Genomic DNA, 24,885 nt, shown 5'->3' on the forward strand with positions numbered 1-24,885 from the left:
ATCCTCCGCTCGATGGAAGGTTTTGGAAAAGCACGTGTGCGTTAATATGTTGTGCGAAGAAAGCGGTTTCAACTAAAATTATGATTTACCGCTATCAACAGTGAACCTAACCAATAAGTTATACGAAAGATTATCAATCCTTTTACGAAAAGGATAAACGGAAGTGAATGTTTTGTGGCATCGTTTTCACCGTGACATTTGAGTGCAGTGATAGTTAGGGTCGTGGTCCAAAACGGGGAGCACGCAAACATTTCTTCGGGAACACACAAAAAACACCCGCCACAAGATGCTGTCCACCAGCGAAGATGCCGGCTTCTACTCGCACAACCGTGATCGTGAGTTTCGTAAAAGAAAAATGTGTTTTTGTTTTTATTTTCCCTGAGCGGATTTCTTTCTTCGGTGACGACGACGACGACGACGACGACGATGCCGACTTCCTCGGTGACTTTAATTCGTCCTCGATAGGACGTGAACAGGGCAAGAGGCTTTAACAGCTTTATTTGGGCCGTGCCGGAACGTAGGGTCCTCGGGGCATACGGAACCTGGGCGTTCGGGGTCATATTTCGAGCACGTCCTGAGAAACCTCTAATTTGCAACCCCCGAGTAAAGCACCTCTTTTGGGAAGATTGTGCCCTGCGCCCGCCAGGTGCCCGCACACGCCCATCAATGCCGGGAAACCGGGATTGTACCAGAGTTCGTTGCCAACCGCTGAACATAGTTCGTTGAACTTGATGTGAATGGAGTTTGTTTAATGTTTGCAACGGTCGAAAGGGTTTGGAAACCATTTTATGCAAACTGTATCTCAAAGAGGAAGTCAACTGAATTTTCTGGATTTGAAAATTGAAAGACATTACTTTAAACACACGCACACACCCAGCTCCGTTTCGAATCATTTTCAGCTGAAAGAGAGAGTAAGGGAGGGGGAGAAAAACCGTTGACGAGTGTACTCCCACGCAGATAAGCCCTCCACCACCATATCGCTCGTGGACCCCGGTTATCGGGTTATCGATCCGCGAAAAGCGAGATCCACCCAGGAAGGTGTGGGGGGGGGGGGGGGAGGAAAATTGCAGCTGCATGCACGAGCCTTGTGCCTTCCCTGTCACTTTGTTTGCTCTCCCGCCCCCTTTCGATAACGCCACCGCCCCATGCCCACCCCACAAAATACTTTAACGGTTGTCAACGTTGGTGGTTTGAATTAATACAAACGACTACGACTGTTTCGCGTGCGTGGGTGAGTGTTCCAAGCCGTGGCTTTTGGCATTTTGTCCATCAATTGGGCAGCGTGTGTCACCCACACGCTACTTCCTCTGAAGTCTCTATTTTTCTGCCGTTTTAAATTCTTATCTTTCTTATTGGGGTTTGGTTCGAGCCAACGAACTGTAAATATACACCTACACACTCTCACACACACACACGCTCCCCACTTCACCGGTATGGTTCCAGTTAGACCAGCAGGTTCCGTTGCCGACCGATGGAAATGAAGTTATAAACTGGAAAAAACAACATTAAAAAAAATACACACACTCCACCGTGTATTAGCGATCCGGTTTTCATTTTCCTTTCGATGCTGAAACACGACACGGAGCGATTCGGTCCGAAAACCGGGAACGCCTGGTGGGGGTGTGTGGTGTGCAAACAGATGATGAGCAACAATGTGCCGGCTTGTTTCAGGCTTTTTTAGGCCACAACAAAACCACCTTGAGCCCGGGAGGGTGCCCCGGTTGATGTGCCGTAGCTGCGTTTCGTTCTTGTTCTTCACCGTTTTGCCCCGGAAGTCTCGCGCTTGGCTTGGGAAATTGCCCAGGGTGGCAGGGAGTGAGCGTGCGGTGGATGGAGGTGGTTTGGTCCACCTCCGCACACCGCAAACAACGCCGCACTGATAAGAGCGTCCGCCGGTGGACGAGAACCGCGCACAACGGACCTGACCAAACTTTCAATGGAGAGAAAAAAGAAAACCTAAATAAAGAAAGGAAATTATATTCTCGAACTACCCCTAACCAGTGTGTGTGTGTGTTCCAGGCGGGTGGCCACGAAGGTGTCGGCGTGGTCTAGTCCAGTCCCGGCGCCCTTCCTCCCACCCCGCCCTACCCTCCGCAACTTTTCTTTTCCATCCGTCTGCGCCGGTGCAAATGTTTAACTTTTGCGATAAGAGTATTCCTCGCGGTGCCGCGATCGTGCGAGGGCGTTCGGTTAAAAAAAGGTGACCGACTATGACCACCCTCTCACCTCTCCCCCAAGGCCCGGCCCCGCCTCAGCGTGTTCAGGCGGATGTGTCGCGGATGCCACGCACTGATAACGCGATATATGGGTCCTGCAGGCCTGTGTGTGGCCTCAACCGATTATTGCTCCAATGACCAGAAGGTTGTCAGGGTGTTGCCTTCGTTTCTGGCGCTGGTGCGGGCCCTGCACCTTCCCTTCAACGGTCGCTTCAACCGTCACACCGTTGTGGGGTTTTTTTTCATCGTTGTTGCAGGTCGTTGAAAGGGTCGGGAATGGTACTCCGAGGTGGAAGGGCTAGTGGCGTACCCGTACACCCACACGTAAATGCAAATATGTACGACATCATTTTCTTCAACCCCCCTCTTCGATACTCCTGCGGCCCCATGCTTGCCCCAAACTCCACTATCATCGATGGGTTTTGTTGGACCCCCTTGCTTTCTCTATCTTGAATGGTCGCGTTCGTTTGAGGTTAACCTTTTCTTCTTCCTCTTTTCTCATGTTTCGGTTCTGTAAATGTTTCATCCACCCTTTTTGGGGCATCATACCGCCCGCTCCGTTCGGTCCATTGTATGCAGCGGTTGTCTTAAGTACATGTGGAGCGGCCAATATTTGCACTATGATTATTCAAATTTACGACCACTGACGAGCTTGGGGTTTTCGTGCTTCCCTGGTACTGGTCTCTATTGACACCGGAACGAGGTGGCTATCGGGATGTTGCTGGAACGGGTTGTTTTATTTAATTAGCCAGTTGTTTTTTTCCCTTTTTTCTGTTCCCCACACTAGGAGCTTACTCATCGAGTTGCCTCGAGTCGTGGGATTTTTGTTTAGACTAACGGGGAACAGTTTACGTCTGCTCATTTCTCGTCAACGGCCGATCCGATTGCGTCGTAACGAAGCTGCGTTCTTCAACCATCCCACTCAGTCACAATATTCGAAGAAGATCTTTGCTTGGTTCCTGTTTTTGTTCTGCTTTTTCTGCGTTGAACGTTAATTCACTTATCGTGGCTGCGAGGTTCGCGAATCAAACAATCAACCTCCTTCGAGCATTTTCCACGTGCGGAACTGGCTTTTTCCACCCGGGTTGCCGCGGGGCGATTGTTTTCCCGTTCCGCACAATCCCTCGGTGCACCATGTTTCCTACCAAACGCCTCGAGCATCCTGGCTGGTTGACCGCCTCTCGTGACATCAAATCAATAATTCGACATTTGTGCCTCCTGAGCGGAGGAAGGAAGGAACGAATTGGAAGTGGAACATGGCTAAACAAAACAAAAAAAACGCACACCCAAATTGGACATATTTTCCGGGGACAGTTCCGTACGCTTTGTCCCAAATTTTTTTTTCGTACCCAAAACAGCCTATAATCATCGGAAATCGCCAGCGGCATCTTGCGGTGCTCGCGTCCTTGTTTTTCTCGGGTTTTGTTTCACCGACCTATTGTGGTGTTGCTCGCCAAGGGTGGTGGTGGTGGTGATGGTGGTGGTGGTGGGATGCTGCTACTGGCCCAAATATCATTTACAACTTCCTAATCGAATTTGTCCGTCTCGCGTCGATTCATTGGGTTCGCCCTTGTCGCCTTGTCCTCGTGCAGGACTTCCTTTCCTCTCGGTTGTTTGTTTCCTCTCGCGTCCTCTCCTCGTTTGTCCTCGTTGAACGGTGGTTTCCGTTTCCGGCGCAAATTTCGACGGTCCGCTGAGCACACGCAACCCCGACCCTTCCAGGGTGAGCATCGGTTTCAATCAAAATCGGTATGAATAAATAAATAAAAATATTCTTCCATCGACCACAACATCACTCTTTTCCTCTCTAGGCTTGTCGATATCGACGAGGGTGTATGGTTCGACGCTCGAATCACCCATCCAACATCGATAGCGCCGTTTTTCTACACGACCGTTCCGCGACAGTATCAATGAGCGGATAATAATTTATGCATCGAAAGTCAATCAAATAGTGATCAAACTATGGCGACCCCGCTGGGGAAAAACAACCCACGCCGAAACGACACGTTATTAACGTCGATTGGTTCTCCGAGGTCGAGATTGCCTGGCGACCTGCCGAATAAATGCGTCCAGTCGGACGTCTTGCCGTTTCGGGGATTTGCTGAAGGTGCAATTCCGCGGATTGCGATTCCTATCAGCTAATTTAGCGGAAAAATTGCTTTACTTCGCAAGAAAAACAACCATCTGGGATTGCTGGTACTCCGAACTGGTAGCGCGGGTTCCTTATGGCTGTTTGGTTAGATTTTTTGGGGCCAAGAAAGATTCCTGCTTTGGTGGAGAATATGTTTGCCAAATGTTGCCAAGAGCTTTGCTTCGTTGCGAATATGTTCGATCGGAATTTTATTGGCTCCCGCTGCGTGGACATGGCTTCACGTATCGTCTTGCCATCTTTTGAGAGCACAAACATCTGATAAGGTTGACTTCTATGTAGGGAGCGAAATAAATTAACTCATCATACATCATCATCCATCTCGTAGAATAGGATTTCAAGAGATTCTAATTAAAGTCCGTAGTGATGATTGCTTCACGAGCAGGATGGAGCGCGGAAAAATATATTTACTTACATTCTGTTATTTTCCATTTCAAGTCCGCTGAAGATTTAGACCTTTTATTTGTTTTCTTTTTCCTGTTTTTGTTGTGGTCCGTCTGTTCAAAGGATTCTTATGCGCATTATAGTTTACGCAAATGGGACAATTCGGATGCTGTGTCAACGAAGCACGACAAGATCTTGAGCTTGAAGGACAACTAGTTTGTTGCTCGTTGACCCCTTGTGGAAAAGGGTGAAAACTTTATTAAACCGTGTGCGTTTTTTTGTCCCAAGATGGTAGCAAATCGGGGAAGATGGACCAAAGAGAATGATGTTTTGCGTTTGTAGTTGTTTGGTGCGTGTTTCAAAAGTGGGGAACAAATTTCATGGAACATACAATATGTGAAGATTTTGGTGGATGGCCTTCTAAAAGTTCTCATATGGGTTTATGCTTCTTGAAATATGTCGTTTTCTCAATAACCTTATCGTAACTTCCATAGAGTTTCGAATTAAAACAAGCTTCAAACAGGAATGCCGCCGTATTTTCCTGCCCCGCTTTCGATTTGCATCGTTTCTACAATCAATATTCGCCAGCCTGATTCGTATTGATTAAACCTTTCCGCTTTATGGCTCCAAGACGCTAACACCAGCGCTCTAAGAACCACCGGCCTTGGCTTGGCATAGCTCCATTGTCGAGTGCGTGCATGCACTCTACGTGTACCTCAAGAGCCGTGAAGTCTCGTTCGCGGATCAAACGCCAAGTAGCCGCCCAAAAAGTACCCTCGAGTCGGCGGCCTCCAGCGCTCCGGGACGAACTGGACGAATTTCCATTCCATGGCTGCAGCTGCACCTCGGCTGTCGCATGCATACACGGCTGCAGTTGCACTTCTCAAGTGAGGGGAACCCGCGAGCATGAAGAGAAACGCGGAGAGAAGAAGGACCCGTAGGACCAAACGGTCGAATAAGGGTCCGATAACCGTGGAGAGGACGGGACGGTTTGCGGGGGCGGATTGGTGTGGAAACAAAACTGATCGCTGCAGATGATGATGATGTTGATGACGGTGATGATGGTGGTTGACAATGATTGACCGATTTGCCCGACCTTCGACTCCATTTCGGCCGCTCGTCCGCTCGACAAATCGGAACACGGAAAGACAGGCGGCTGACCGTGATTCGATCCGAGGGGACGGTTTGGCTTCGCAACGGAAGGACATTAAATCGAATTGAAACGTAAAACCTCTAATCTTCGGTTGTCACTTCCGTTGTTGTGCTGTGGAACATTGGAACCGGCAAAACCGGGGACTCGACAATGAAACATGGAGTTTCAGAAGCAATAATGAAGGGCTCGAATCAATGCGTTTCATACGCATTTCAAATCAAATGTCACTTTTGACGTTTACGGTCGCTGTCAACGAAATTTCCCGTTGTGCATTAATAAAACGGTTTAATCCTTTTTCGCTGTGGTCTAAATCAATCTGTTTAGAAACTGCAGCAGATGCCCTCGGTTGCAACAATTTCCTTTGGAGGACTCGATGCTCCCTTTGAAATTCGTAGGCTTTTCTCCTCCTCCGTTCGTCGTTCGTTCGTTTGTTTGCTTTCTCTTCCCTTCGCAACGCAACGCAGTCTCCATTGGTCAATTTCTGCAACGCGTGTGTGTGTGTATGTGGCAACCTATCTTCCGGACATGCACCAACGTGGAGTGTAGGCACGCATCACGCACCCCTTTCGGTTCGAACTCAACGGCCGTCCGCCCTGTCCATTGGTCATCGTCATGTCAAAAGAAACGGAACAAGAAATAAAAACATTCCCATTGCCCAAAGCCTTTTGCTTCGGCATGCGTGTGTGTCCGAAAGTCCAGCGAAGCGTAAAGCGGCGAGAGAGAGCCACCGAAGTGGACGCCCATTTTTCCACTCTACACGCTCGAGCGCGCACACACACGCACACTCGCCACTCTTCTGCTGGTCACTCTCTATCTGTCTCTTGCTGCAACCAGCCATCTCACTCTTTCTCCACAGGTGTCTCATTCCTTTCCATTCGACGATAGGGTTTACGATGTCGACATTCGGTGCGGGATATCGGTCAAGCCGATATGGTTTTCCAACCACTTCCCAATACTGTTTTCCTCCCCCTTCATCCCTCACTAGAACTCGTCCTTAGAACTGACCAAAAGGCGAGGGAAAAGTTCGGGGCGTGCTGAGACGAACGTGCCAAGTGGTGGGATTATTTACGTCCCTTCACGCAAGTTTTCGCCTGCCTTCCCGTGGTGCGAACATCCCGTGGTCCTCCCGGCGACATCGTGTCCATTGACCACTCTCAATAAGGGTAATTAAATAAGCCTGATTTACGACCGTTCGGGAACCGTCATCGCTCGGTGGGGGATTTAGGGCAGTCGAATCGACGGAAAGGAAACAAGTGTTATCCTGGGATGTTGTTGGGGCGGTCGGGAGGGTGGTGTTAATCCCGATGGTTCGGAAGTTGATGGTGGGCTCAGCATTCAATCCATCCAATCGAAGCGAAGAGGCCGAGGATTTAATGTCCGGCTTCACGACCGGTTTTAATGTGCTCTGTGCGGTGTGATTTTATTAATTTAATGACACCATGGTGCGGGGAGTGGAGTGCCCTGGAGCATTATTTTCGCACTCCCACCCCCGTTCAGTGAAAGCCCCTCGTTGTTGTCATCCCCTTCGTTCGCCACAAACACCACAAGTTTGCACATCAATTTGCTCCCGATTAGTGTTGCGCAAATCAATCGAATTGGGTTCGAACGACATACATCGTTTGTGTACGTGTGTGTGTTTTTTCGTCCTTGTGTTTCTTGTTTGCCGTTTAGCTTATCTCGTTCGCTGGCTCGGTCGATTTCCCCCCAGGGCGACTAAAACGCCGACGAGTGGTTATGTCCGCGGGGCCAGCTCGACCATTTGGCCAACACGTTTGATCATTAGTCATTTCCGGCACATCGCCGAGGGTGGGGCGGAGAGGGTGATGCAAGTTGTCATAATGCTTTGTTTTTGCGCACCAGAAAGAGCCCATTGTTCCCGGTCGTCGGATCGAAGCTGCCACCGGCCACCGAACCCCGCATTCGAGTCCGCATCTCTTCGCAAGAGGCGAACGATAACAGTTGTTTTAGGACGTTTTTTTCCGGTGTGGGTTTGGGAAAGGGATGGAAGCACATTCATATGACCGCTCGTGTGGACATGCTGTTCATTTATCAAATTATCGATTGTTGTTGGCGCTGTGGGACGAGGCCTTCGGTGTTCGCTTGACACAAAGTTGACGTTGAAGATAAGAACGAGAAAGGAAAACAATCGGTTGCGGTGTTTCACAAAAGAATCCGCTGCTTGAGTCACTTTCATAAAGAGTTCTACAATTAATTGCAGAATGTTAGCATTACATCTATATTTTTACGGGTGTTTCTTGCAAAATAAAAAGGTATTTTATGTTTTACGTCTTACTAACGATTGCAAATATATTCAGCTTCGTCAGCTTAACTACTCCTTCTTTTAATGATCCCCATTAAACCATTAAATAAAAGTGTCCTTCACATATGTCTTCAGATTCGCTTTCTCGAGAAACCGATTCGCCGCAGAGGACGCATAAACTATTATCCTGCACCAAATCTCACGTCGTAAGCAAAACACATTTACGAGGCCAGTGTTATTGGGACTGCCGCATATCGATACGACCGATCATAATTTATCGATTGGCCATTTCGCATTTTGGCGACAATTAACATGCACGAGATTTCTCGCGCTTCAGCGAAATAGGAAAGCGCTTGAGTCATCGACAGACCGCTTCGGCAGATTCGGGTGAAAATTATCATATTAATTGTTTTATTTCTGCGCCACAGTCGCCATTGAGGATGAAATAGTCAGTGTGTTTAATGTTGTCGCCGAGAAGCCACACCGTTTCGGAATCCCTTTCTGCTCAAGTGGGTCAATTTCGGGTCGGCGAGCATAAATATCAGCGAGCACACTTCTCGCAGGGATTGATCCAACACCATAGTGTGAGAACTCGCCTCTTGCCTTGCGTAGAATTGGGTTGTAGATGACACTTTATGGGTGGTACGGAATCTAAGAGCCAGAGGCGTTTAATGACTGCCCAAATGCGTCTGCCCGAGTTCCTCCGCTTCGCGCGAACGGTCTGTGATTTTTATTTCAATTTTATTTCCACCCTCGAAGTTGGGGTTTTCCGGATCCCAATGCGCTTGCACTTTTACGGTACGATCTTCGGTCGTCTGCTCGATTCAGTGAAGCTCGATCCAGCGAAGATGCCAGACCGTCGCAAGAACATCGGTTCCAGGTCGTGCCGGGTCTGACCGAGGGTGGTGGGAGGTGCACATTAATTACACATCTCTTCCGAACTGCGCCCAAGTGGTTCTCGGGCCGCCGCGAGAGGAGGGTGAAATTTGTGACCATTTTCTCTTCCCCTTCGGCTGGGAAAAGGGAAGAGATATAAAATCGAACGGATTTGTCCGACCGACCTTACGCCTGCATCGACGGGCGCGTCAAGTATCGAAGGAAAATGGCACCCTTTTTCCACCCGGTGGCCTCCCGACCGATGGCGAGAAATTTATTAGATTAATTCCGGAAAAATGAAAATAGCGCAATTTATAACTCCACTCGATATAAATAAGATACTCGGTGGGGACAGGCCGGTGGGAAGCCAGAGGCGTGGGGAAAGAAAGAAGGTGGCACTTTTATCACTCACTAAAACCGTTATGCTTCGGTATGTCCTTTGTTTTTCCCGTCACAAGGGAAGTGAAAGTTGGAGCGCACGGGTGAAAAGACCTCCCGGGACTTTCCCGAATGTAGGAATTCGTACATCCCAAGCGGTAACTTTATAAAAGTGCCAAGCTGGAAATTCCTCCCCCGTCCTTCCACAAGGAACTGGTCGGCGTGGTTCTTGGGAATGAGGGTAGCTATTATTCTTGTAGCTCATAAAAATAAAACGAACGTCCCCGAGCCTCTTCGGGGCCATTTGTGTGGTCCGTGTTCCTTCCTTCCGGAAGGGCTAACTGGTCAGATTTGGTAGTCCACTATCTCGCTCCACGGGCCCCGCTTACCCATTCTCGTGGGTTGAGAGTTTTGAGTTGCTTTAATTAAAATCGTAAAGAACAACACAGTGGCTGGCGTACCGTCTTTTGCCCCGCGCGTTCGGAATGCGTTCCGGAATGGACTTCCGGAATGGAATCGTGCGATCTGTGGGAGGTGGAGACATGATACAGGACATCCCGATACGCGGGCTCCTGGCTCCGGGTTAGAACTCTTTCACGTCTTGGCCTTCCGGACAATGGGAGCATACGCGCAAACTTGCCAGTTGCGAATGCGGGGGCCCGAAAAAGTCATCCCTCCACCGTCTTAGAACTCCGGGAACTCCGTCGCCACCGTCGACCGCTCACCGAACCAAAGAAATCTAATTAAATTCATTAAATTAGCTGTGATGAGATAATAATTTTTAATTCTTCGCCTATTTTCCTCCCCTTCCTTTTCCGCGAACCCAACGCCCTCTTCACATCTCTGCAATCCATCCGAATCCTTTACCCCCGTTTTTTCCTTCTTATTTTGCTCCTTTCTCCCTCTCTCTCACATCAAACACCAACACACACATTCCCACTCAATCACCCGAACCCCTGCTCGCTGCTGCTGCGCCCCCCTTCGTTTCCATTCGCCACCATTTGCAGATTCCGAAACGGGAGAATCGGACGGCACGCAGGATATCCTTACATGCGGGTCCTGTCAGAAAACGTTCGCCCTGTCCGACATCGTGCGGTTCATCCAGCACAAAGTGCTCCAGTGTAATAAGGAAAACTATGGCCAGTGTTTCACGCAAGGTAAGTTCGCGCCTGGTGGAGTCCTGGCGGAGGCCAATTCGCCTCCCAAACCCCAACACTCGCCCGTTGCTAATTTGAGTCCTGTTTTTCCCGTTCTTTTCTCGGTCGATCTCTCGACACGTTGGTGTTTGTCTCGGGGACACTTTGTGCCTCTTGCGACCTCCGGTGTACTTGGTGTACGGGTCCGGGACCTTTTGGGGTGTGTTTGTGTGTGCGCGTGTGTGTGGATGTATAGGCTCGTCCGGTGGCGCCGATCGCGACTCGGACGATGGCCGGCGGCTGATGTTGGCCAACACTAGCGGCGGCCTCGCGACCCGACGGGCCTCGATGCCGAACGTGTCCAGCCGAAGCGTGTCCTCGAAGCAGGCGAACAGTACCTCCACCTTCGATCGGGTCCATACGCCGCCCCCGACCAGCCCGGCGGAGCTGTTGCGCGATGGTGCCTCCAGCACACCGAAGCGGCTTGGCGACGGTGAGTATTCTTCGCTAGTGTATCCTTGTATCCGTGGTTAGCTTTGGCCTTAGCTCGCTCCATTCGGCAACGTAGAGAAGTTAACATAGTGTCCTTGTCAAGCTTATCCGCCTGATTGGGTTAAAAAAATCTTACTTTAAAAAATCACAAAATAAATCATCCGAATTTCGGTAAATTTTTAATGTCAAGTTCACTATTTAAATTTCAATAATTACCACTGTTTTGCTTGGCGGTATGTTTATGCGGTATGGCGGTTAAATGTTCGTTATTATTTTTATCTCTTTAGTATTGTTATTTTGTTGCTTTCTTCTGCATTTATTGTTTAATCTCGTTCAGCTTACTCCGAGTTCAAATTTATTTTCCCCGATTTAAATTATTTACTCCGTTATGAAACAAATGATCAGAAAACTAAAACACATCCATAAGTACACACAGAACTGCAAACAAATCTAAACCAAGTATCTCATTTTAGCGCGCCCTTATTTCCCACAAAACACGAGCCCGGGTTGTGTGTAGGTCCACCCCGCACATTTCGTCCGAGCTACTCCTCTTCCGTACCGCACCCAGGAAGACCCAAGCAGAACCATACGTTCCAGGACTTAATTCCCTTTCGCTTGGCCACAACGCGATCGGAACCGCTGTTCTTTATCCAATTTGTGCTAACCGAGTTAACTAACGCTCTTCTTGGTGTGTTTTTACTTTCTTCTTTATTCTAGTGAACAGAAAAACCGTAACTGACTCTCCGATTTCTTCCTTCCGAAATCTCTCTTTCCCATTGTTTGTTTTTTGATGGTATCCTTTCTCCAATTCCCTGTGCCCTGTGGCGCTCCGCCCTGCCCAACCGTTGGTTTTGATTTTGTGGGAAATGGGAGAAAAACTATGAATAAATCATTGGATCATGTAGTGTAAGGTGTCGATGTTAGTGGATGTCTTGGAAGAAAATAGAGAGAAAAAATCTGAACATCAAAAAACAAGAAAATCGTGACCTTTCCATCTAGCTTCGTACCGTGTTTTAGCCTATTGGATTCTACCTATAATCCTTTTATTTGTTTTGTGTTATTTTTAGTTTTGTGGGTTGTTTTAATCCGTCCCAGAAGAATTGTGCTTTGTTAGATGTTTTGTGCATTATTTAAGTAGAGCAAAGTTTCTTTTATCTCTTGCAATATTCTAAGAAATCGCACTCACTTCAAACACTACGACCGTTCATATATGTTGGTGCGCTCCCTTTTTTTTTGCAGAACCAGAAAACGCTTCCACCCACTGCGCGTCGCGAGGAGCCAGCCCGCTCGGTTGCAGCCTGGACGACGAGCACGACCAGAAACCGTCCGTCCGAGCGATCGAAATCAAACAGGAGCGCATGGAGGTCGATCCGCGGCCCGAGGACCTCGACTACGTCAGCCGGAAGCAACAGACGACCGCACAATCGCCCCGGCGGAACGGTTCGCTGGACCGGGCGGACGACATGGCGCTGCGCAAGAGCCGCACACCCAGCACGGTCTCCGACGGTCCCGAACCGCACACGGTCAACAGTGGTAAGTACGCCTTTAACATCATCGTTTCAAAGCAAAATCTTGATTGGGCATCGCTTCAAGTGCCCTTGCGGCTCACCTGTATGTCCTTGTTTCGACCGATGGTCAGCAAGGGCTCCCTCGCAGGAGCGACACACGAAAAGAAATAAACGAGCCAACATGCTCGAGGGAAGCTTATTGACGAGGACACTCATGATGACATGTGGGATGATTTTCATAATCCACCGGAGGGGGTTCTCTGTCCACTAGCGACCTGGACAACATTCAGAGGGGTGTTTTTTTTTGTTCACGCTGCCAAGACTCTGTGAGCGTGCAAGGGTTGTGTCCGGTCATATCAATTACGGTTGATTAATTATTCATCGCTTCCGGGAAGGGTACAGTTGGAATGCGTGAGCGAGGAGGATGCACGGGCTCTCGTGTACTAACCTTCCCGTCTAGGCGATTAATGCTAGCCAATTCCTTCTTTACCGTTGGCTGCGAACTGTCCTGCATGGGCACATTTTGCATATGCACTTTGCATTCTTTTTCTGTGCCTCGCTTGTATGACAAACCGAAGGGTCAGACCGGATGCAATTTACTTTCCGGCCCAGAAGCGGGCGACATCGCATCGTTGACTGCAGATGGTCATCATCTTTGGCGAGACGGCGAAGAAAAAGGGGTGGAAAACATCGTCAAGCACATGCCACTCATACGTGGCCAGGGAGAACTGATTCCGGTTCAACAAACGCAGACGGGTGTCCACATGCAAATCCTTTTTGCCAGCTTTGGCGAAGTAAAGTGGCGTTAATGCGTTCTGGTCAGCGAGCAGAGAGTAGTTAAATGCGTCCCTATTGTGAAGCCCGTTGAGGGAAAGCCTTAAACCGTGCTTTATTTTGCAGAATGGAAGAAATAAAAACACGCTCCAAGAACGCCGGGATGTGTTTGATCAACGTGGAAAGTAAAGCCGTGCGTTACGTTTAATGCCTTTAAACGTTACGCTTTCCGGCCTTTTCAAGGACACTACCAAACTCGAGCAAACATGGTCTCGAATTCTTTTCTTTTCCTCCGGTGGCCTGCGGGATGGCAGAAGGGAAGAGAACACCTTGGTGGTAGGTTTGGGGATTGTTTGCCGCCGGCCTAACTTCATTGTGTCCCGTAACACACCGGACAAACAGCTCCGAAGAGCCTTTTCCGTTTTCCATCCCCTCGTCGATGACGTCTCGACGTCGGTTCTCGGTTCTTGGCTGGCTATTGAAAGTGTCACGATTCTTCTGTTCGTTCGGATCGTGTCCACTTACATCGGAAAAGGGCGCGCCACACCGACCACCCTCGACCGCTCGGAGGACGTGGTGCTGTCAATAGGATCCCTGCTTTTCCGTTCGCCTCCCATTCCGATCGAAACACATCAAGTGGCCGTCCACCTTTGTGCATGCGGGATTCTTTGTTTCGTGCCTATGGGTAGATTAATGCCGGACACGACACCCATGGCCAGCTACTTGGCCTCTGAGGTCGCATCCACGTCGCCACACTCACGTCCCACGTCCGGCTTCCGGGGAATGTGTGTGTGTGTGTGTTTTTCTGTTTTCGGTTTTTCGTGACTTTTCGGTCATATCCTATCGTCGTGTGGCGTCGGTGGTGCACCATCGATTTCCCTCCAAAGGCCACAGGAAGTAATCCTATTTTCCCTGTTCCAGGGTCGTAGCCCTTTTTTCTTCTCCCTCTTAGTGTGTGGGAGGTGTATGTTTTTCTCGTCTTGTGTTGGGTGTTCTCTTTTCCTTTTATTTACATTGACTGCAATCCTGGCAGGTCGTCCCATACCTGAGTGGACTATGGAAAGATGGCTCACAAGAGTGTGTGTTTGTACGTGGAAAGGCTCAAACCATTAGGGAATGCAAATGAGCAGCGATGGATGTGGGCTAGGGTGCGTCATAATGACGCAAAGTCTCGGACAGCCCTGTCACTGGAAGCCACCGGAAGGACAGTAAGTTCCGGTGTTCCGTCACCCGGTGGATGACAAATGGGTTTGGGTGGCTCTATGAGACTTACGGCTTCAAACTGACACTTTCATCCCGTTCGCAAGTAAGTGGATTCGAAACAAGGGCATCCGAGAGAAAAATGATTCCTTGTGGTGAGAGGGGGTTTCCAGCGGAGGAGGGATGGCCGTTTTTACCGGTCACATGCTTGACGATACGCGTGTGAAGTGAGTGACTAAGGTGACTTACTTGATGACCAAGCACCGGAAAGCAACGATTGGCAGTGGCCTAAAACGTTCCAGAAGCCGAGTCCGGAAGTTGACCGCTGAGTGGTGTTGGGGTGCGGGGTGTCGTTTATCGTTCTCCAACGACGCACACTCCTGCGGGGCAAAGAGCAAGGGTTTTTTTTATGATGAACTGGAACGAGGCGATTCGTTTGGAATTTGTTTTGAATATGCCAACCTCCATTTCCATCATTTTCCACCCACCGTCGAGTTGAGTTGGAAGAGAAGGGTTTTTTTTATGGAATAACACTCTTTTCACACACAATTCTGCTTTTCTTTCGTCCCCCAATTTGGGTGGAAAATGAAAAAATAAAAATCCATCCTCCCCAAAGGCGACTCCTTCGGTCAATCCTACCCGGATGAGTAGCGTTTGATGGGGTTTGAATGTTTGCTCGCCTCGTTTTATGGTTATATTTTATTGCATTCGGAACAAGCTCTTGTGGTGTGTGTCTAGCCTGTAGTAGCTTGACCTCCCTTGCAGTGACATTGTTTTTTTTTTTTCTCCTTTTTCTCCCTTCGACTGTGCGGTAACTGGACCCTTTCCTCCACTCTACGGGGGAAAGCCGGCAGGGATTCTGTCTCTTGCAGCGGCTTCTTGTGGTGCATTGTTTCCTGGACGCCACCCGACGCGACCCCCACCTACCTGCCCCCCACCTCCTCTGATGATGGCAGGACACGGGCGAAAGGGTTTAACTGTTTTCGCTCGGTTTCGTCTTTCCGCTTCTTCAGCATATGGAAGCGGGCAGAGAAATATGCTCGCCATGCTCGGTCGATTTCGCAGCTTCTTTTGCAGACTATGGGGAGTTTTTTTTGTTTGGTCTCGCAGTCCGAAGTCGTTTTGCTTTTTCTGGTTTGTTTTGCCCTGCGGTTTTGTGGTACATCCGACTCCATATCCGCTGGCAAGTTACCAAACTGTTTGCATTATTTTTCACTTTCCATCGACTTTTCTGGACGCACGTTTGAGGCACGCAAGGATGTTGATGGGGGCAAAGGAAATTGTTCACTGACTTGTGGCCAGTTTACCCTCTTCTTTCTTTTGATTTTTCTTTTTCAATGAACAAGTTGTTAAGCACATTTGATAGGTTGGCACTAGAGAAGGTTGATTCGTACGACATTAAAGTTTATCGGAAAAAATTACCTTATCTAAGCTACTCCCCACTGGGAAGAGGATTATCTCACTCAATGGATAGCTGCAAGAGGTCGCCGTATACTAAAGAAAGGGATTCTAGAAATAGTTGTCCTAACGTAACACACTCCTCTCCCCGATCCTGGTGAACCCATCCCCGGGACGATGAAATTGACTGCCTTTTATGTGAAATCCTATTCCGGTTAAATAATATGAGATTTCCTTGGCGTATTATCCGCGCTCGGCTAATAGCCCTGCGTTGCCATTGTGCCTTGCAGCCCGTTTCCTACACCCCGTAGGTCCAAGGGCGGCTAAAGACCCGCTGCGACAGCCTAAGGTGGCTTAGTCCTAGCCATCGACGAAGGAACGGATCCTTTTCGCTCAATCCTTTCGATGTGCATGCTGCAAAATCCTCACTCGCGCGCTGGCCTCTTTGGAGCATCCGGGAAAAGGCCACCCTGCTGCCAGCGATGGTGTGGTAGTGGTGGTCCATTGGAAGGGAAATTAAAATGTCAATAGTAGTCCCCCGGAGGGACACGGCCATACGATCCCTTGAGGACGCGCCCACGTTCACACACACACACGCCGAATCCTTTTGGTCCATTCCTTGAGCCAGTTCGAACGAATGGACGGATGATGACGTCATGTGTCATGGCCAGCAGCGGAAGATGATAGCTTCTAGTTCATAGAGCTGCGATAAGACGCCCGGTCGCCATCTGTTCGTGACACGTCTTCTGGCTGTCGTCAAGCTCCTGGCGCGACTCCTCTCGAGGGTGGACGGGGCCGTAATCCTGCCGGTGGAAGATAATCCTTTTTCTCCTTACTCCTCATCTCACATCGCCAGGGATGTGCCTTTCGGTGATCGTCCTGTTGCGCCAGTGATATTTGTTTTTCTAAGATGGATGCTCCAAGCGGATCCGGCTTCCGGTTGATTGACAAACGAATGTAATTGATACGCACTCGTCAAGGGGAGACTGTTAAAGGATTGTCCTGATGGACACAATTAAAGACTGCGATTGTTACACGAATCCGGCGATGGGATCGTTTTTTATTAGTTCCTTTCCAAACAAAAAGAGTTTACTATTGATTTAATGTTAAACTTTTCGCATTCGTTAATATCGCATTAGGTTAATTTAGTCCCCTGTTGCGAACATTTTTTGACACATTGCCACTACACCGTTTGACAAATCCGGTGCTGGTCGCTTCCATCTCCAACCCTCACCCGATGTACCCCGATGTGCGGAGGGATTTCGGAAAAATGACGCAGCATCTGGCTGCATAAATTTATATTTTCCTCTGCGCTCGGCTCGCTCCTTCTCCCTTCTTACAGCAACCCGTTACGCCACCATAATCGAGCTCGAGATCATCAACATCATGCATCGCTCGGGCCGATGTAAAGGACGGCGTGGCGTAACCGAAAAAATCCAACGTTTTTATCCGGGCGCATTCAAAACCGGGTGCATACCCAGGGGGAGGAAGGTGGCAGTTGGTTTTCCAGCCGGTGGCGCACGCTGACGGGCCTGTCTGCGCGGGGGGAAACAACGGGCAAAGAAGCAAAACCAAACTGAAACCATCCCGAGGAGGAAAAAGAAAAACGCAGCTAGAAAGAGCATAATTTCACTTTCGAACAAAAGATCGACCCGCGCTTTCGGGCTGCATTCTTTGGCCGCGGTGTTTTGGTGTGTGTGTGTGTGTGCACCGGTAGCCGTGAAAATGAAACGAGTGTCCTTGTGTTCCTGGCCACCGTTGGCGGTGTGGTTTTTTGTTCCCGGTGTTTGTGGAATCGGTACGCTCGCTAACCTATTTATTAACCTTCATTTGATCCGCGTTTTGTGTCGCTCACAACGGGCTCAACGTGAGGTAGTTTACCCCTTCCGGAAAAGGGGTAAGTTTTTCGGCTCGACGCTCCGGGTGGTTACGCAGAACCAGCAGAACGACGCATAATGCACCAGAATCGCTCGTTCTGGCAATGAGAAGGGATGCACATGTGATGGATTTAATTTGATCTTCCATGTTGTTCTTGTCGTACTTTTGAGTTGCGTTTATGTTCAAGAAATTTTGTCAACTAAATTTTCTAAACTTTTTTCATTCCACAAACATTCAACATGTTAATGAATGGTAAATTACCAGGAACAAAACAAATCGTGCAACCAAAGGTCAATTTAAGTTTTTACCTTTTCCGGGTGCGTCGACGTATCGAAAGCGAAAGCATCAAACAGGAAGTGAAACTTTGTTGACTCAGAAAAGGATAAGGGAGGGGAGGAAGCTAAGGAGAGGAAACGACACGACACGGCAGGCGTCTGTCTCGGTTTGTCGGCTTGTCACCCGCCACTATCCTGGCCGCTTCACGGTTGACGGTATAAATATTAAAACCGTGTCGTCTCACGGCGTACTTATGTTAATTATCCGGCGATGCTTTAACAACCCCTTCGAATTACATCGGGGAAATCGAGGGGGTAGACAAAACAAAAAACTAAAAAAAAAACACCGCCGCGCTCGTGCCACGGACGCGGGCTCGGATGGGACTCGATTCAAATTAGGAAGGATTCATCGTTGCGTCTCGTTGTTTTCCTTCACGTTTTTTTTTCCATCGTCGCTGCTTCTCTGATTTCCGATGCGTCCCTTTCGCGGAGGTGATGGTTTCATTCCGGTTGTGTCGTGTTTTTTGCTCGTTCCGTACTTTTTTATGCCTCCCGAGCGCGCGCTTCATTGACGGGTTTCCGGTCGGTCGCGTTGTGGCTCCCGGTGGCTTCCCATCTTCGTTGGGTTTCACTTTACGGGTTGTACGTGAATAAACGGATGAACGGGTGTGACCGGAACCGGGAGGTTGACAATTAAACATCATCTTCTCCTCGGGCGGATGGATGCGGTCAGTAAGGCAGTGGAGACGATGGCAGGACACCATCACGCTCTCAGGAAGGGTTTACTAATGTTTGCCATCGTAAAGTGCGTCGGAAGCGGTCGGTGTTGAAAATGAATCTCCACTTCCGCTGCTCGGACGATGAATTCTCAACCTTTTCCGGAGCTTGCGGAACCCCTCGAAGAGGGTTAAGGGAACGATAAGCTGATAATGGCATCGGGGCGTGATGGCGGAGGGATAGTAAAATTGTACCCAAAAACGCAACAGAACCCCTTTAGGGGAGGCAGTAATAAAAAAAGAGGGGAAAACACCCTCACTCTCCACGCGGTCGCCTGTGAGCCACGTGAATGGGAATTCCTTTCCGGAAGTGATAACAATTTTTCGCTCTTCGGCAGATTAAAATCCCCCCGCCCGTCTCGGCACATCCGGGAGAAACGGATCCCACGAACCCTACCGTTGGCCGTTTGAGGTGGTCAGATTTTTTACCCCCACGTCAATGAAAGCCTAGTGAAAATAGATAGGAAAAAAAGGGTCAACAATATGTAAATCAATCCACCGGAACGACGCTACTCGGACGTGACTTTTCCGAGGAAAAACAACCACCGGCCCTCCGAGTCCTTACAGGCCACTTTGGCTTACTTACTGTGGATGTCCGGAATATTTCAAACCTAAATCACACACGTAAACCGGGAGGTAAATATTGCCCCAATGATTGAAAAATGCGAAAAATACCGGATTGTGGTTTGCGAGGTGATTTATTTATTTGCCCGAGCCTCCCCTAAAAGGAGCTTAGGAGGATTGGTTTCACATAACACCATCGACATGAAATGATAATGTGGTCGGAAAATGGATGGGAATGTAAATGTAACAACTCTAGGTCTTTGATTTTCACATTCAAACCTTAGAATTTTCTGTCCAAATGGTTTCGTTGGTTGAAGAAATTAGTCTTCCTGAAGCCTGATGTTTGAACTCGTTGGTTATACAACTCCGAACAGAAGCACAACATATGGACAGTGCGCGGAAAAAAATCATAAATTGTCTCCCATCGGGATGGCCATCCCGGAAGGACATTGAGAAAAAAGGGAAAAACAAAAACCAAACACATAACGATGACGATGAATCTTTTGTTTCCTTGCGACCAATCGTAGGATGATAAATGACGAACTTTCGGGAGGCGTTCTTGGGCGATCCTTGGAACCGGGTCCTTCACTTAGCGAGCAAACTCGTTTCCTAGGAAAGATCATTATCATCGCATCTTTCTTAACCGGTTCTCAACGGCGAGTCACGATCTCCGGGGTCCGTGCAGGATCTCCTACCCGTCCTGGTTGATTTATGAAAAAAAGCCAAACAAACCTGCCAGGGCAAGCCAAACCTTCTGGGTGCCCTATCTGCTGCCCTCTGTGTTTGCTTTGACACGACATTTTGGTGGGAGGATTGTGTTTATTTGTTGTTGTTTATTGCTTGATCGTGTAGGGATTTTTTTCCTTCCACTCTGACGTCTCACCTGTGACCCTTCTGATTTTTTATTATTATTATCGAACCGTCGTGTTCACCATTTGATCAGATGCTTTCGATTTCAAGATCCCCCGGCCGAGGCGACTGCTGGAGACTCTGCTTGTTGTACCAGCTGGCCCTGGAACCTGATGGGATCATATGCTCCGTCCTGTCCCGGGACCCCACTCTCGGATACGGAAGCGTCGACGTCCTCCCAGGGGATCGCGTTTTAGGCAGCCCGTGCCCAACACACGCACCTCATCGGATCACTTTCCCCTTTTCTTTCGAGATTCGTTTACTTTTCCGTGGTGTCTGTCGGTAGCTTTTTTACTCACCTCCCATTCACCTCTGCTCCTTCCTTCGGTCATAACCAAATCACCTGGCCGCAGCGCTATCTCCGGGTCGAAGTTGCGTCGAACGGGTTCCGCACGCGTGGTCCTGTTTGGAAAAAAGAGCGCGCGCGGCGTGCGCACGCGCCTCTGTCGAGCACACTTCAAAGGGGTTCCGGGGCGATCGTGCGCACGCTTTAAACCCTTTCCTTTTTTCATTTAGTTGTTTTTTGGGCCGATTTCAAAAGCAGCACGCTTGCGGAAGCGGATCTTCATCGGATCGTCGGATCTTATCCTTGCCCTTCCCCTCATGGTCATCTGTCGTTGTACCGAAATGAAAATGAAAGGCAAATAAGGTGCCCCTGATGGAAAGGGTGGAAAAAGGTGCTTTGGCAGCCGGGTTGCGCATGCCTGGAATGAGGAATAATTGTTTTTTTTTTGTCGTAGTTGAACCCTGTGCCACTTCAGGTCGGGCTTTAAATAATCGATCTAGGTGGTTGCGCATCAGTTTCCCTTTCCGCGAGGCTCGTGAAAAAAGCGAATTTGGAAAGGATAGTAAAAAACCACACCCAGAGGAAATAGACAAAAAAGGACGGGAGGTCATAAGAATTCTAGGGGGTCACTCATGTTTTTTTTTTTTATATATTAACGCTACCTGAATACACTCACCTACTCGTTCGTCCTGTAGAAGATCTCCATCGTCTGGGTCGCACCTAGTCGCGGTTGGACACATTCCTCCTTTCTGTGTGGGTGAAGGTTGGTGGTTGCTCGGTACAAACGCATCAGCATAATCGGCCCGGCGCACAATGGGTGTAATAACACTGAATTCGCCCCGTGTGGGCGCTATGGCGAAGGTCCACCGATGCAGACGTCCCTTCGCGTGGGGAGCTTTGTGTGTGTGTGTGTGAGGCGTCAGTTGTTCATTAATCTTTTCGCGCAAAGATGCTGTTTGCAAGCCAGAAAACTAACAGAAAATCCTGCAACACGTGGCACACCTTAAAATCGATGTGCAATCAAAAATGAAACGTGCTCGGAAAAGGAACAAAAACGAGTCTCTATGGAATGCGTCCCATCCGGGGAAGATCCGACGGGGGATCTGCGATGCGTCGACGGTGTAGACATTATCGGCCAGTCGAACAGCTCAAGCCGAGTGTGTGCAGCGATGACAGCTTCTTCTTTGTCTCCTCCACGCAAAGAGAGTTTACATGAGCATCGTCTGAGGAGGAGAAGGCCAAAGAGTGGTGAAGTAAACAATACCCACGGAAAATTGCCACGTCGATCGGTTTGAATCCATTCTCCCCGCCCCGGACTCCCTTCGATCACGGTGGATCGTTGCCGACCAAACTGTCCACGATGGTGGCGAACCTAGTAATTACAGGATTTTGCACCGAACGGGGCGTGTGCGCCATGTCGCGGTTATGTCTTACTTTAGATTGTCGAGCATTCTTTCCCTCTTTCTCTCTCTCGCATGCTGCATGATTAATTTGCCACATACGAGATCACACACACACACACACACACAACCTCTTCGACTCGTGGACAGTCTCGCCAGGGGACCTTCTTCGGGTCCGCGCAACAGTGGTGCGATATTTGCAACCCGAGACCCCCACGACGGTTGATGGCCGGGCAATCAACTTGGCAACACGATGCGTGCGGAGTCGCTGCGTTGGCGTACGGAAAACAATGACATTATTGTTTCCGACTTTTCCCGCATTATCGTCACCAGGTTGTAGAGTGGAAGCCCATTACTCTGGCGTGTGGCAGGAATAGTTTGGCGTGAGGTTCGTCGACCCAGTTCTGTCATCCCTGGCGGGACTAGTTTGGACATAATCACACAGACGGTGGCGATTGTGATCGATCGTGTGTTTTTTTCTTCTTAAATAACATGAATTAACAATGTGACGTCAAATAAAAAATAAAAGATATATCTGTCACCCTAACTGAGATTGTCCTGGCGCTTGGTAGTCGCGAAACACACCCGATTATTGGCCGTGATAAATGAAGTGAAAATCGTGTCCAATTTTGCTTTAAAGTAACAATAAAATGTAGTCCATTCCTGTGTCGCAACGATGAAGAGTGAAAGAGAAAGAATCGAAATGGTTTCAGTAAAGCCACACATGATGCCTAAAAAACCTATCATAAATGTTGTGGCCAACTGTTTCATCCTCCTTCTGGCCCTTATTTTTTCTCTAGCCCTCCCCCTGCGCGTTCGGTTGTTGCGATTTTTAGGATAGCAAAATCAACAACGCATGGATTTAAAAAAAAAGAAAGCATCCAAAATCTGTCCTTCCCGAAGGCGGGGTACGTATCGCTACCGTACGTGCCCGGAATGGTGGAGTGGCATTGAAAATGTGTCGAACGCGACCGAAGAGCAGCAATTTGGAAACGGCTTTTCCCCCTCGTCGACAAAAAGCCAGCTCCGGACGATACTGATTAAGTCTTGTTCGGACAATAAAATAAATGTTCTCGCCAATGTCCTTTGGTTTTTTGTCTCTACACACACTCGCACACATGTACATTGAAGTACATTTATCATGTGTCGTATCGAAAGTGATTACGAATCATTGATCATATCAAGCGTGCTTGTTTGCTAGCCAACGTGTTCGAGGTCCAATTCCCGGGTGGGCGGAGGTGTGAAAATTATCTCCCAAACCCCAAATTCAATTTTCCAACCGACGCCCATGTTCCGTTCGTGCATGGTCAATTGGTTATGGTAGTTTTACAATTATCCAACGGTAGGCAGTAAGAAGCTACCGAGCTGTCGATTTTAAAGGAAAATTGTGTTGAAGGGAAAAAACTCCGGCCACTTTTACCTATTTTCTTGATGGCTTAACGAGAGGCACGGACGTCCTGTCGCCCTCGTTATGCTCGGGATGGGATGTGGTAGTTTTTTTTTGTCACTAAAAAATTACATTTGACACACGAAAAACACACGAGGTTATTCCAGCTGACCGTGGGTTGCGGTAATGGTGTTTAAGGGCTGTTGTTTTTTTAATAAAACACTATAAATTTCCATAAGGCAATATAAAAATGGAAAGTCCCCTGTTTTTCTACACGGCACCGTCCACTCCTCGCACCCTGTCACACATGTGAATGTTAGTGTGTTGGTTTGTGTGCGTTTTTACAGTGCACAGGGTGGTACTCGATGGTGGGGCTCGGAAAATTCACCACGAGGCCACGATGTGATGGGAAGGGAGAGCAGCAGCGTGCACTCGCAACGCTCGATGGATGGATCCTTGGTGGGAGGAAGTGACTGAAGGATGCAACTGTGTGGGGGGAGGGGGAAATAAAACGATTCCCGGAACCATCTGCTGCGCGTTGGCCATCCACCGGTTTCTTTGTGTAAGGGAATGCCACCTTTTTTCCCCTACGCCATACGTACGCCTTTTCCCGGAGGCTGCAGAAGAGACGTAGGGTCCGGAAGAAAAAGCAGAAGCCCATCGACCATTGGCCCATTGGCTCGGGCTGAAACTGAGGGGGGGGTGGGAGGGGGGCTAAGGAGAAAAAGAAAAGGAAAACGACAAACCACCATCCATGTGTCCGGGCTGTCCGCTCATTTGTATTCAAATGATGCCCACGAGCAAATGCGTGTATGTGTCTAACGCGGGGGGAAAATGTGTGCCCATCCGTTGGGATCGATGGGAAGAGTCCTTTGGAAATCTCCCCAAGGTGGGCGGCTGTGGGGAGAGGAACGGTTTCCTTGGCTTAGAAAATGGACGGTCCGATGTGTGATGTTTCGAGCGCAGGCTCTTGGGGAAGCTTTTTTCTTTCCTCCGGGAAAAACACGGACCATGTGCAGATTATGGACAGTTTACGCATAAGATTGAAGGTCCCACGTACGAAGGACGGTGTTAACTGTAGGTGTTTTTAAAAGTATATATTACACAAAGCTGTTCTGTTTTTAACACAAGACAAATAAAAACGCTCCTCATTTTTCTTTGGAAAACCTCAACCGGTGGTCAGTTATCAGTTAAAAGTGTCGTTGTGTGACTGCGGAAAAATGACAAACACGAACTCGAAGCTATTTTTTAATTAAAAACCAGCACCAGGTTCTTGCAAACAATGCAATCTGCAGTTGCGTTGCGACAAAGAATGTGGCTTTCCGTCCGTTGCACCCCCCGTGTTCTATTTTCCAACCAATCGCACATACGCACACGTGTGTTTGTTCACAGGAACTGCGAATTAACGAACCTTTGAGCCGATTTTTGTGTGTGTTTTTTATGTCGTTTTCCCCCTCCTTCCTTAACCACCCCACCACCCGTCCCG

At 48.8% G+C, this 24,885-nt stretch overlaps 1 protein-coding gene across 1 annotated transcript in view; it reads left to right on the plus strand.

The window, feature by feature from the left end:
• The first annotated feature begins 283 nt into the window (after positions 1-283).
• The window catches only part of LOC131258536 (B-cell lymphoma/leukemia 11A), a 28,268-nt gene continuing 3,666 nt past the window's right edge, over positions 284-24,885 (plus strand). Inside the window, exons 1-4 of the mRNA XM_058259871.1 lie at positions 284-335; positions 10,424-10,573; positions 10,809-11,045; positions 12,284-12,577. Of these exons, the coding sequence (XP_058115854.1) occupies positions 287-335; positions 10,424-10,573; positions 10,809-11,045; positions 12,284-12,577 (730 nt within the window). The 5' untranslated portion in view covers positions 284-286. The remainder of the gene's footprint in view (positions 336-10,423; positions 10,574-10,808; positions 11,046-12,283; positions 12,578-24,885) is intronic.

This window comes from Anopheles coustani, chromosome 3 (genome assembly GCF_943734705.1).
Source record: "Anopheles coustani chromosome 3, idAnoCousDA_361_x.2, whole genome shotgun sequence".
Classification (NCBI taxonomy): Eukaryota; Metazoa; Arthropoda; class Insecta; order Diptera; family Culicidae; genus Anopheles; species Anopheles coustani.